At 36.8% G+C, this 13747-nt stretch overlaps 1 protein-coding gene across 1 annotated transcript; it reads left to right on the top strand.

The window, feature by feature from the left end:
• The first annotated feature begins 10208 nt into the window (after window positions 1–10208).
• Window positions 10209–13348, top strand: LOC114248594 (uncharacterized). The gene is made up of 3 exons (XM_028181876.2): window positions 10209–10400; window positions 10613–10875; window positions 12176–13348. Exons 1-3 carry the CDS (start codon window positions 10343–10345, stop codon window positions 13223–13225), a joined length of 1371 nt encoding a protein of 456 aa, XP_028037677.2. The 5' UTR covers window positions 10209–10342; the 3' UTR covers window positions 13226–13348.
• The last annotated feature ends 399 nt before the right edge of the window (window positions 13349–13747 follow it).

Below are 13747 nucleotides of genomic sequence, written 5' to 3'. Positions count from 1 at the left end.
CTTATCTAGTAGGTGAGCTCACGTGGCCCAAACCTGACGACGTTGCTAACACGAACCCTAGCAAGAGTCGTGCTTCGCAGAATCTACGACTAGATCGGAAACGCGACCCACTGAGAAGATCCGGCGAGAAACTCAGTGGGCTTTCCTCTCGCAAAAACCAAGCAACAGCGTGAACTGACTTGAAATTTGGAGATTGTATAAGATAATTTGATTTATTCCAACAACGTTCTGGACATCCGAGGGCTTGGCAGCCTCATGACCTTTTTTTTATTGCTTATATGGGTGGACGCGCTCGCAGCCCACCTGGTGTTAAGTGGTTACTGGAGCCCATAGACATCTACAACATAAATGCGCCACCCACCTTGAGATATAAGTTCTAAGGTCTCTAGTATAGTTACAACGGCTGCCCCACCCTTGAAACTGAAACGCATTACTGCTTCAGGGCAGAAATAGGAGGGGTGGTAATTGCTACCCGCGCTTACTCAGAAAACGCCCTACCACCATTAATGTGGCCTCCTACCACCAATAATTACCCTTTTGCTTCGTATTTTTCATTTTATTCGTTACAGATCTCCAGCAATACCGTAAATCAATTTGACTGCGGTATCACGAGCCACGTTTTCTTCAATCAAGGACTGAAGGTGAGTAAATAATAAAGGCTTTTGTCCATGTCCAACAGTAGACATCACTGCACTGATGATGAAGACGAGATTAAAGAGAACTTGCGTAGGGTGCGGCTTGACGACAACCAACGGACCTTGGGCAACAATACCGCAAGATGTAAATTCGAATGTCTTCGGATAAGAATCAGTGTCCAAATAACGTCATTACGGAACCTCCCGATCCATTAACGGTGCTTTTAGGTACCTCAAGCACCGGTCACCGCCCTCACCGAACCCGTCGCTTGCGACGAAGGGCTCGACGAGTAAATGAATCCACAAACACAGCTCACCGAGTTTCTCGCCGGATCTTCTCAGTGGGTTGCGTTTTCGGTCTGGTGGCAGATTCTGCGAAGCACTGGTCTTCCTAGGGCCAGTGTTAGCAACACTCCGGTTTCAGCCCCGTGAGCTCACCTACACGTCAAGGAGAAGCTGAAATAGCCCCTCAAGGCCATCAGCATAGGTAGATTTTTTTTTTATCCAAACACGAGTTCAAATTCTTAATTATATATGAACAACAAGAAAAGAATGTTGAGCTTTGGCCTAAAATAGACAGGACAGTGCTACTCACCCATCCGCATAAATCATAAAAAAGAGTATATCCTAAAAATATGAAAAAAACGCTTATTATAATACTAGCGACCCGCCCTCGCTTCGCTTCGGAAACATTAAAGCACACATGAAACAAAACAAAAAAAAAAAAAGCAGCCTATGTTCATCAGGGACAATGTCGGCTTCTAATGGAAGAAAAATTTTTCAAATCGGTCCAGTAGTTTCGGAGCCTATTCGAAACAAACAAACAAACAAATCTTTCCTCTTTATAATATTAGTATAGATATAGATAATAATTATTATTTTTTACTCATTTCTTATTAACCCTGAAAATTGTGTTACTATCTAAAGTGACTCGTCTTTATTCCAATTATTTTCCTACGCATTGTTAGTACTCAAAAAAAAGTTAATTATTTTATAAAAAAATTCAAGTTTCTCAAGTTTAATTACGAACTGAATTAAATTAGTGTTTCTTGTCCATAACAATTACAAACAGCCTATATGGCTGATATTTATTCTTAAGATTTCGCTGTTTTTCTATTATTAAGCCGCTTGGGTTTCGTGTCCTAAATTTCTTGCCACTTTCTTTGCGTAATTACTGGTAGTAAGTAGGTCCTCTTGTCAGTCCGCACCGGTACCTACCACCAACCACCCTGCCTATTTCTGCTGTGAAACAGTAATGCGTTTCGGTTTGAAAAGTGAGGCAGCCGTTGTACTGTAAAAACTGAGACCTTAGTACTCGTGTCTTGAGGTTGGTGGCAGCATTTACGTTGTAATCACATCATTCGGCTGCTGATACACGAAGAAACCGGCATGATGGAACAGTCATAGAATCTTGCAAAACATCACATTAATTATTTGCGTCTTAATTTAAAAATTCTACTCTCCAATCACCTAGATATTTAGTGGCAGTATCAAATCGACTGGATAAGTTTGAAGATCTAGTAACGAGGAGCAGGTTAATCCAAGAATATTTACTAGTACTTTTATAAATCTTTTCGCTACCAATAAGTTTTTTGTTGTTGCTTAAATGGATGGACGAGCTCACAGCCCACCTGGTGCTAAGTGGTTACTGGAACCCATATACATCTACAACGTAAATGCGCCACCCATCTTGAGATATAATTTCTAAGATCTCAGTATAGTTGCAACGGCTGCTCTACCCTTCAAACCGAAACGCATTACTGCTTCACGGCAGAAATAGGCCCGGCGGTGGAACCTACCCGCGCGGACTCGCAAGAGGTCCTACCACCAGTATAACTACAACATAAATGCGCTACCCACCTTGAGATATAAGTTCTAAAGTCTCAGTATAGTTACAACGGCTGCTCCATACTTCAAACCGAAACGCATTACGGCTTCACGGCAGAAATAGGCAGGGCGGTGGTACCTACCCGAGCGGACTGACAAGAGGACCTGCCACCAGTAATACATATATGTATATACACGTATAAACACGTAAATTACACTATACGGAATTTACACAAACAGCAAGACGTTCGGTTAACTTGAATAAAGATTTAAAAACGTGTCAAGGATCGATGACACTAATTTAAGCCTAATATCCTAATGAAAATTTGTTTAAACAATTTTAGGTTTGACTTGTTATTAATTAATTATTATTGTTTTTTTTTATGTTTATTATCTAAACTATAGGTTGTATTGTTTTTATCGTTTACACCTTATTATTTGTATTAACGAAGCAAGAACCATCACCTTCAATTAGCGCAAACAAAATGTAATTTTAAAAACTACACATAAGCTGACTCCTAAAACGCTTCGTGTCGAATAACGAAAAAGGTGAAATAAGATCACAATAAACGCAAAAGATAAATTACAGACATTAATCAAATGGAAGGGTTTTTTGTGAGCGTAAATCTATATTAAAATTAACATGCCTTTTACTTATTTCTTAATTAAATTATCGATCAATCATTGGGACCTGCGTCGCTTTTAATGACGATCACATAATGAACTGGAAAAAAGAGTGCAACAACTCATAAAAACTTTATAAACCGGAATTTTGTGGCTCTTTGTAGTTATAAACAAATGACCCGAGACTTTAAAAATAAGAATATTTGTTGACGAAAATCAAGATTCAATAATATGTCCGCGCGGGTAGAAACCACCACCCTGCCTATTTTTGCCTTGAAGCAGTAATGGGTTTTGGAATGAAGGGTGGGGCAGCCGTTATATACTGAGATCTTAGAACTTATATCTCAAGGTAAGTGGCGCATTTACGTTGTAGATGTCTATGGGCTCCAGTAACCACTTAACACCAGGTGGGCTGTGAGCTCATCCATGTATCTAAGCAATAAAAAAAAAACAAAAAAAGAAAGACACAAATGTTTGCTATTTACCTAGTAGGAAATAGTTAATTAATACATATTTGTTATATATCCAATCAAGGGCAACGCAAAGCCGCCGTCACCCGAAACACGTCTTGTCGGATCCCCGGATCCACTCTGGGTGCTTTTAAGCTCATCAAGCATAGGTCATCGTCATCGTCGAGCAAGAGTTCAACGAGCGAACTAATCCATAGACACAACCAACTTAATTTCCCGCCGGATCATCTCAGTGGGTCGCGATTCGGATCCGATGGTAGATTCGGCGAATCATTACTCTTGTTAGGGCTTTTGTCAGCAAATTCTCTCAGGTTGAACCTGTTAGCTGGAATAGCCCCTTAGGCTACCATCGAATAGGTAGGGAAAAAATTGACACAAATATCCAAACAAAAAAGTCTTTTGTAGCACTCTTTTATTTGTTTTCTTTTGAAAGCATCAAACAATAATAATGATTGCTACAAAAGTATGTGGTATAAAAATAGAATACAAAAAACTAAAAATGACTAACTTTGTTAATTTATATTAGTATTAATTACTCACGTTGATGAATACATTATTTTAATTACATTACTGATTACGACAAAAATAAAACGAACAATAAAACCAAATTACGTGTATTTAAATTTACAGTGAGACTAATCGGATAAAATTATTTTAATAACACGTATTAATTAGCACGCCAGACTAGGATAATGTATTAGTTGGAATTACTCGGAATACCTACGACTTTTCCAACCTTGTGACTAAAACACTTTTACGGCTTAATGTCAGAAATATTCGTGTTTTTTTTTTCTTCTGAATTATGAACATGGGAATAGGAGTCCACAGCACATCTTATATTGTACTCAAATCTAATCTCACAATTAAAAAAAAAGGGTGCGTGTACTTATGTACGCGCGTAAGAAGTTATACTTTATTTTTATTTAATTTAAATTTTTTTGAGTATTAAATAATTAATAATAAATATTTAACTTTAATAATTTAATAATATTTAGTATGAATTATATTGAATAATAATTTTGTCATTTATATTACTAAAAAATGAATGCTAATAACTCTTTTTTTACGAGCGTACATGCGCGAAAGTTCACCTGCGGCTATATTCAGACTCGCCAAGTTACGTCGGTCGTATTGTAATGAGCGATTTAGTGGGCAACTTCATTATGTTACTTTTGTGTCACGGTGCGCGCGCATTGCAAAATTTCACTCTCATCAATTTTTCATAACGCACCTAAAGAAGTATAACTTCAAAAACATAAGATCTCTGACGTACCAAGGCTTACATAACGAAATTATTTGACTGTAAATTAAATAAGCCGAGAAGAAACTGAATAATAATTTATACACGAAACAATACGTCTATATAAGTATATTAATATAGGTATATTATTAAGATAATATTAATCGAAGAGGAGGAAGGTCAACTCCAAATAAATAGTCCGGTCGTGGTCTAGTCAGAAAAAAAAAAAGAATAAGAAACCTTTTCGAAGATAAAAAGAATTCATGTCTAGGTCACATGGTTTCCGGTTCCTAAGATCTTATGAGAATGTATTTAGATTATTCAGTAAACTTTAGACTATTGGATAACTAGACTTTTATATTGAATGTGTTGAGTTCGTTCCTGAAGTCGAGACTGCATTGACGTAAAATGGAAAATAATATTCATTTACTAAACTTGGACTAAATTAGCTTGTCTTTTGAGTTAATAATACTCAGTAAACCAGCAATGTAACGAGAAGCATGATCCGACGTTCGCTAGGTAGATTCCGCGCATCAAACAACTTGAGTAAACACAACCTACAATACAATTTAAATCTTCTTGTGAGTCCGCACGGGAACCACCACCCCGCCTATTGCTGCCGTGAAGCAGTGATGCGTTTCGGTTTGAAGGCTGGGGCAGCCGTTGTAACTATACTGAGACCTTAGAACTTATATCTCGAGGTGGGTGGCGCATTTACGTGGTAGATGTATATGGGCTTCAGTAACCACTGAACACCAGGTGGGCTGTGAGTCTTATATACTGCTACTGCTCTTATATAAGGCCAGAGTCAAATCCTTGAGTTTGACAGGCATCTACTTGTCGCAGGTGACACCAGTTAATTTTCTCCACTTTTGCCACGCTGCAGCTATTTTGTGTTGAATGTTGCCTTTCTAGCTCCCAGATCTGTGCATCATACCACCCAGATATTAATATAATAATAGCTATTATCCTACCAATCCTATGTATAAAGACGACTCTATGAACGCCCGCGAATGGGTACCATGGCAAACCCGTCATTTTTGCCTATATGCCCATGATTTACAAACTTCTGATGGCTCAAAGTGAGCCGCGATTTAACCATTTAATATATCAGATTTATAATACCAAATATCCGTGAGTCACCATTATTACGCTAAAATGCCAACATTCAATATTATTATCATTTAAATAATCAGATAAAGAGATCTAGCAATCAATCTTGACAAGTAAATCATAAATAAATTATGTAAATTATTTTATAATACAACCTCATAGAACACGATAAGGATATGTAAAATGGAACGTTTTATAGAAAACGCGAGCTAATGTTTATGAATGTCATTTTTCCTTACACGGCTTCGAGAATGCAAATCATGCACTTAATAATGAATACACTAATACGTTTTAAGTTAAATTCATTTTAGTTGGTACAATAAGCGGTTTGATTTAAAAATCAAATCACTATTCTGTTAATATCAGGCCAAATGGCCGAAAAGAAGAATATAGTGCAGCAAGAGTAGACGCGGCGACCATTGTTAATGGAATACCCTCCTCTTAGTGCTGCTCTTGAGTTGTAAAGTCTTCTTCGGAGGCGGTCGTTCAGCTGTTAGCAAATCCCACCCCTCCTGGCTGAGCCTTTGCTCGCACACCTGTCCTTGTGAAACTGAAAAGCCTTAGCGCTACCAGTGACACTTCAATAAAAACCCTCTTAAAAATTTAATAAACATCCCATGATTTAGCTTAAAATACTCTTTTTTATACATATCAAAAGGAAATCTCGTATTGGAAGACCCTATGTAATTATCAATACGAAATAATTCCTTTAATTGGCTTCGATTGCACTATATCAGTAGAAGGCATTAAAGCCCGCATTGTCAAACCGTTACTGCAGCCCATAGACATCATAGCCGTCACTGACCTTGAAACATGAGGTCGAACTGTATTATCGGATGCCCCAGCTTTCAAGTCGAAATGTATGATTAGTTTGCGGCCAAAATAAACAAGATCACCCTCCAAAATGTGCGGTCTTGTAAAATACCCTACCATCAAATAGATGACAAACCCGTATTAACCCGTTTACATATTTGATTGACAGCCAATAGAATAAAATACCGTCTTTGTCTCCTTTTATTCTATTTAGACAACAAACAATACGAAATTTCAACTAAAAATAAATCAGAATTCGGTCAAATAAAATGAGAATATAATCGATGTAGTCAAAATCAATGCAATTAAGGATGATAAGGATAACTATAAACCTAGTGGTCAGATTTGGAAAAAAATTAAACCGGACAGGTAAAGTATTAGCTTTAAAAAAATAATCATTTAAATTGGTTCATCTAGAAAAAAGTTTAGAACAAATAAAAAAAAACCGTCGAATTTAGAACCTCCTCCTGTTTGAAGTCAATTAAGAAAATGACATTGCTTTAATAATATATTTTATAAGCTTTTATTTTCCATCGCTTAGATTGGTGAAAAAGCTCACGCTCCGTCCGGCATCGAGAGTGGGTAGACATCATATAGCTTTGAAAATGACAAAATGAAAAAGACTAGTTTTGTGTAGTAGTTGAAAGAATAAAAAGACTAGTTTTAAGTGCCCGAAAAGACTGTCATTTTTACTTTTCGTTTTCCTTATGACATTATTAATACGCTATTATTAATTAATAGCATAAACGAATGTTGCACGTTAATTAAGCAACACATCAACCTAATTCTTTTAAAATTAACAATAGTTAATTCATTCTGGTCTTCACAATTTATTGCTAATACAAATTCTTCCAGCGCAGTGACATAAGCAATCTTAATGAGTAAAATATAAAATCACTTAATAATTATTTTATAGCCTAATTTAAAATAATGATAAACAAACATTCATTGTAGAAGCTTCTTAATTTTCAATTAAGTTCGTCCTTGATGTAGAAAATTTAATTAGAATGTTGGAATAACATCTTGTGACGATTTATATAGCTCCTACGATGCTTATAAATATATTGTTTAGCATTAAATGTTATTATTTTATCTTGATGTGCTACTGAAATCACCGCAGTCGGCTTTGGCTAACTCATGTTGCATGAAGAACAAACTTACGACTGTCCCTTGTTACCGGTGTGAGCAACGAAAAGAATCCATCTAAAATCAATCAGGCCATTCATGAGTGATGATCCGTCGCACATGTGACAATTTATTTATATAATTTATTTAATTTGTGCTAAGGTAAAACATCCGATTAGTGTATGTAAACATTGCTTCTATCACAGATAAATAATAAATAAAATACCTGTATAGCATACCATTTATGTGTGTATATATATATATAGTATACTACTCTATATCAAAATACACTGTATTATGTTCTTATATTCAGTGTTCCGTTGTCATTTCCCAAAATACAACCAAAACAATTAAGTTAGTAGCACTGATGTCCCATGACTTTGAGTATCGCGTGAGTCGCTCATATGTAGCATGTAGGTACATCTCATATATGAGGATCTAAATAAATTCCAATATAAGCTTAAATATAAAATAATGTGAGTTAGGCCACTTTTGAGCTGATGGCCTCATATGTATTATGTATATCAGAACGTAAATGAGCATCCTTTGAAAACCATAACTAAGTCACGGTTGACCGTATGTAATAAGACACTTAAGTAGTTAGTGCTTAGTTTCTAAGGAAAATCATTTCACACTTACCTACAACGTTTCTTAGGAAATAATCGTGATCGATCATATTATGTACAACCTTCACGTGTCAAATTGTTGTCATGATACCAGAATAGAGGCCCTAGATAGACCTTTAGATAGAATCTAAGCTAATGTTCACGTGAAACGTTGTTTGAAAGTTTTTTATTGCTTAGATTGGTGGACGAGCTCACAGCCCACATGCTGTTAAGCGGTCACTGTACCCCATAGATATCTACAACGTAAATGCGCCACCCACCTTGAGTTCTAAGATCTCAATATAGTTACAACGGCTGCCCCACCCTTCAAACCGATACGCATTACTGCTTCACGGCAAAAATAGGCGGGGTGGTGGTACCTTCCCGATACTCACAAGAGCGGACTCACAAGAGGTCCCCTACCACTAGTATAGATTGTTACTTAATCACGCAAAGACGGTTGAAACGATTCGGATGGAATTTGGCAAGAAAATCCTTTATAATCTAGATTACCTACCTTCCTTTATAATCTAGAATCTACCACCGGATCGGAAACGCAATCCACTGAGAAGATCCGGCGAGAAAATCAGTGGGCTGTGTCTATGGGTTAATTTACTCGTCGAGCCCTTCGTCGGAAGCGACAGGTTCGGCTAGGACGGTGACCTGTGCTTAAACACAGCGTTCTTTTCATATAGAGGGAATGAAATTTGAATGGAGTTGGCACAGCGCCACTAGCGGCAAACAAAGGGAAGCTGTTCCAACTCCATACAAATTTTAGATAAGTTTTATGCGATCGAAACGTTAAAAAAACTCGCATTAAGCACACGGATCGACAATGCCGCGAATGGACAAAATAAAACAATAAAGTTAAATAAGCGACATCTGATTAAAATACTAAAAACTAAATCTAAGTTACAGTTCAAATTGTAAATTAGTTTATAAATTTGTCAACAGATGGCATGATTAAAGAAAAATAATTCATAGTTTATCGTACATACAAACAGTTAGTTTATTTTTGTTATATAATAACAGTTTGGATTCTCTACAATTTTATCAAATACGCTGAGAAGTTTTGCGCTTAAAGGGTCACATATGAATATAAATCATGCTTCTTATAGTATACGCTACTTATTACATCATGAACCAGTTTAAATTATTAAAACTTTTTCTGGGTTCAGGCTTCTTAGTATTTCCAGGCATTATCACGGCCAGGCACAACCGACCTATGCGAGCTCGCTATACCCACCACCACCAAGCAAGTTAAGTATAAGAATGTTAGTTTAAAATAAAAATATTAGATCTTTTAATCTTAAATTTGAATGTATAAAATTTTGCGTATTATTAATAATCTTGTCCCGATACTTTCTTGACAGAGTAGTACTTTTTAGTTTCTGAAGGAGCATACTCTGAAAGTGATAAAATAAATTTGGGCGAATAACAACACTTTGTGTATTATTGATCTTTTCCCGGTACTTTTCATAACAGAGTAGTGAATACTTCAAAATGACTTCATTTTTACCTTATCAATGCGTTAACTGAACTATGTTTCAAACTATTATATTATATCATGGTTGCCATTGTCTTAATAGACGAAACCAGAATTAGCGGGACATTAAAAGCAAATTATACTCATTAAAACGAATTTTAACACGAAACAAAATGAAACTGCATATTTAAATTAAGTAACGATGTCAAATTATGAAGATAAAGCCAATTTTAATACTTTTCCATCCCTAAAATGCAGTTAACGTGACGTCATCGACAAATTAAACATCCGATATCAATAATGTGGTTCGAATTGACGGCAAACGATAAACTATGACCCTTGATACAGTCTGGAATGAATGAGTGTGCGTACAATAACTCCGCAGTAGAGGACAACGTTACAGAATGAAGATTGCCTTGTGTTTAGTGCTTGTGATTTTGTTCCAGTTTAGGAACTGCCAAGGTGGGATTCATTGTGTTTTGTGACCAATTCAGGATTAAAACATTACTTTCTATTCATTTTTACGGCCTGTCATCTATTGTGACGTTTTCAATTTATTCGTATCGTTTTTTTTAAAGTTTAAAACAAGAAGCAAACTGGTACAGCCACATTAAAGAAAATACGTAAATCCAAAATTGCGTCACTCAAAATTATATTATTTCTCAAATCTACAGAAATACCCGAGGAGGTGTCGAGTGAAGATGAAAAACTTTCGGAAGGCGAAAAAAAACTCAGTCATAATATCTTGGCTATTCTGGAGCATTATAAACAGCCGGATCCCACGGGACTGCCGGGAGCTAAACTACCAGATCCATACCCAGTTCCGGACGTCAAACAGTCACTCACACTTGGAACTATGCATTTTAAAAACATAGCTTTGTATGGAACTAACGAATTCCGTCTAAATTACGTTAAGGCCGATATCGGAGCAATGGAGGTATGTGATCCGTTTTAATTTTATGTTTCTTTTAATCGTTTTAACCTCAAAATGAAATACAAACGCGGAACTAAACATAGTATCATAACTGGATAATTTGGTATTTAATAAATAACAAAACGACTTTTCGGCTAAAACATAAGGTCAAATTAACTACCTACTTAGCATTATTATATTTTGTCAATTAAAATAAAATTAATAATAAATAATAATGGTGGATTATAAACTGATTATGTTCAAATACTGCGCTGTATCAAAGGTTCGTTTTACGCATTCTGTTGTTGCCCGTTAAAAAAAAAATTATATTATTTTATTTTATTTCATTGTGTTAATCATGTTCCTTCGTGTTTTTGATACATAAAAACCAACACATATATATTGAACTCTTAAATTCTAGTAATATTTTTGAGTTCGATTTCACAAATAAGTTATAGTTGTCTATAACCTGCGCAGAATTTAAATGAAGTAAATAATAATGATGGTAGAGCGTATTGTGAATTTGGACGGTGGCAACACAACGCCATGGCAATTTCTGCTGTGTCGTTGTAATTTTTTCTTTGTTTAAATGGTGGGATTGCCATTATTTAATACAGCTTAGACTTCGATCTCATATCTCAAAGTGAATGGGCACAATCACATGTCACATTCTCGGATCAAAACTAAAACCAAATAATCCGTGAGAGTTAGGTTTGTGATTTCGAAATAAATTCAGATATTAACAATTTCGATTACTAAACAAAATAAAAGAATATTAAAATCGAAGTTTTTGAATCAGTTTAATATCTCACCGGAAGCTAAACGTAAAATTTACATCCAAAATGTTGTTTATGAGTTTCCGCCGGCAGACGGTCGAATCGCAACTGCTACTCATAGAAATACATCGAGAACAATCTGTCAATTTAAAAATCGTACACCCACCAAAACACGTGCAACAATGCTGAGTCCGACGTCGCCCAAAACACGTCATTACGGATCCTCCCGATCCATTAACAGTGCTTTTAGGTACCACAAGCACAGGTCACCGTCCTTTTTATTAACCCATTAACCCATAGACACAGCCCACTGAGCTTCTCGTCGGATCTTCTCAGTGGGTCGCGTTTCCGATTCGGTGGTAGATTCTACGAAGCACTGCTCTTGCTAGGGTCAGAGTTAGCATCACTCCAGTTTGAGCCCCGTGAGCTCACGTACTAGCTAAGGTTACGCTGAGATAGCCTCTCAAAGCTTAGATAGGAAAAAAAATGCTGAGTCACTCGCTGGTTTCACACACACGAATGGTAACATTTAAAAAAAAAAATTACAGGCCCACGCCGTGATGACTCTCGAAAAATTGCAAGCACGCGGCAACTACACCTTCGCGACGTGGTTCAATTCGGTTCGGGGCCCGTTCACTGTTCACATAACAGGACTGAGGGTGACAGCGAACGCGGGCCTTCAAGTAGAGCGAGACGGTAAAATCAGAGCGGAAAACATCGTCATGGACTTATCGGCCAGCAACATCGCTGTGAACCTGGAAAACGCAGAACTAATCTCAGGATTTATCAACACCATCGGACCGTTCATCTTCGATTCAATCAAACCTTACGTCCTCAAGGAAGCTTATGCCAACATCAAAACCACGATGAACGAAAAGATTGATGAAGTGGCGGGCGATTTGCAGTTCCCAAACTCTATATCGCCACTGGATATGGTCATTGCTGATGTAAGGAAAAAAGTTCACCAAATGGATATGGATCCTTATAAAATCAAAGATTACAACACAAGCGTTAGCGTCTTCGTTGTTACTCTAGCCGACACCTGGGTTATGGGGATCTCGTCGTTCCAACGAGTTGGCAACATTTCACTGATCATGGAAAACAATACGGCCGTAGCCGATTTCGAAATCGGAACTCAGAAATTAGAAGGCCAGACTAAATGGGAGATATCTGCGATTAGCGGTCTACTATCAAGAGCTGGGACTGCATCGTTTTCAGTTGAATACATAAGCGCGAGGATTATCTTAGGTCAGCCTTTGGATACTCGGAAGAAACCACAGTTTCGAAGCCTGGATCTCGAGGTTGGTAACATACAAGTGCGTTGCAACGGCGCTGGAACACTAGACTATGTTATAGAATTCGTCGTGAACATTTTGCCGAACCTCCTCCGATACCAGATCATGGACGCGATCGAGGGTCCACTCAAAGAAAGAGTTCAGTTGGAGCTCGACAAATTGGATGTTGAGGAAATGATACATGAGAAGCTGCCCGAAATAGATGAAATGGCTGAGAGCGGCTTCAAACTGTCAAGCATCATCGGTAAAAGCGAAGACGAAAAAGACATTCGCTATGATGACGATGATTTTTTTAACTTTTAGATAATTAGTTTTTAGATTGACAATTTTTTTTACGTAATATTAATTTTGTGACTTCAACGAAGCAGAAAGCAAACCAAAGATGCTGTTAAATATTCCGAAACAAATAAATATTGTTTTATTTTAGTTTGTGTCATTTTCATTGTTTATCGCGTTGACAAAAACTGTTTTATTGATTAATAATAATTTAAATGGTCTAACAAAGCAGAGGAGCGTTACCAAGTATCATCTGCGGTGACGGTTGCCAAAACCAATAGATAACGCAATATAAATAAAACTTTACAGATAATTTTGCTTTGATTTAATGGTCACCCTAGCGCTCTGAGCCCCAATTTAATGGTAGAACTAGAGTTGCCAATCAATAAAATAGGAACCCGATTCTCCTGTGAACGTTTTTAGTGACATCGTTACTGTTTCGAATCTAGTATTTTTTCGCTTTTCGCTAGTCTTAAACATTATTAAAACTACTTTTACGGTTTACGGTAAATCGTATTCGCGGTCACGGATGACATTTGTAAAGTATTC

Source organism: Bombyx mandarina, chromosome 15 (assembly GCF_030267445.1).
Source record: "Bombyx mandarina strain Sakado chromosome 15, ASM3026744v2".
Taxonomy (NCBI): domain Eukaryota; kingdom Metazoa; phylum Arthropoda; class Insecta; order Lepidoptera; family Bombycidae; genus Bombyx; species Bombyx mandarina.
The sequence above is the reverse complement of the archived record's forward strand: the minus strand, read 5'-3'. Positions and strand labels throughout refer to the sequence as shown.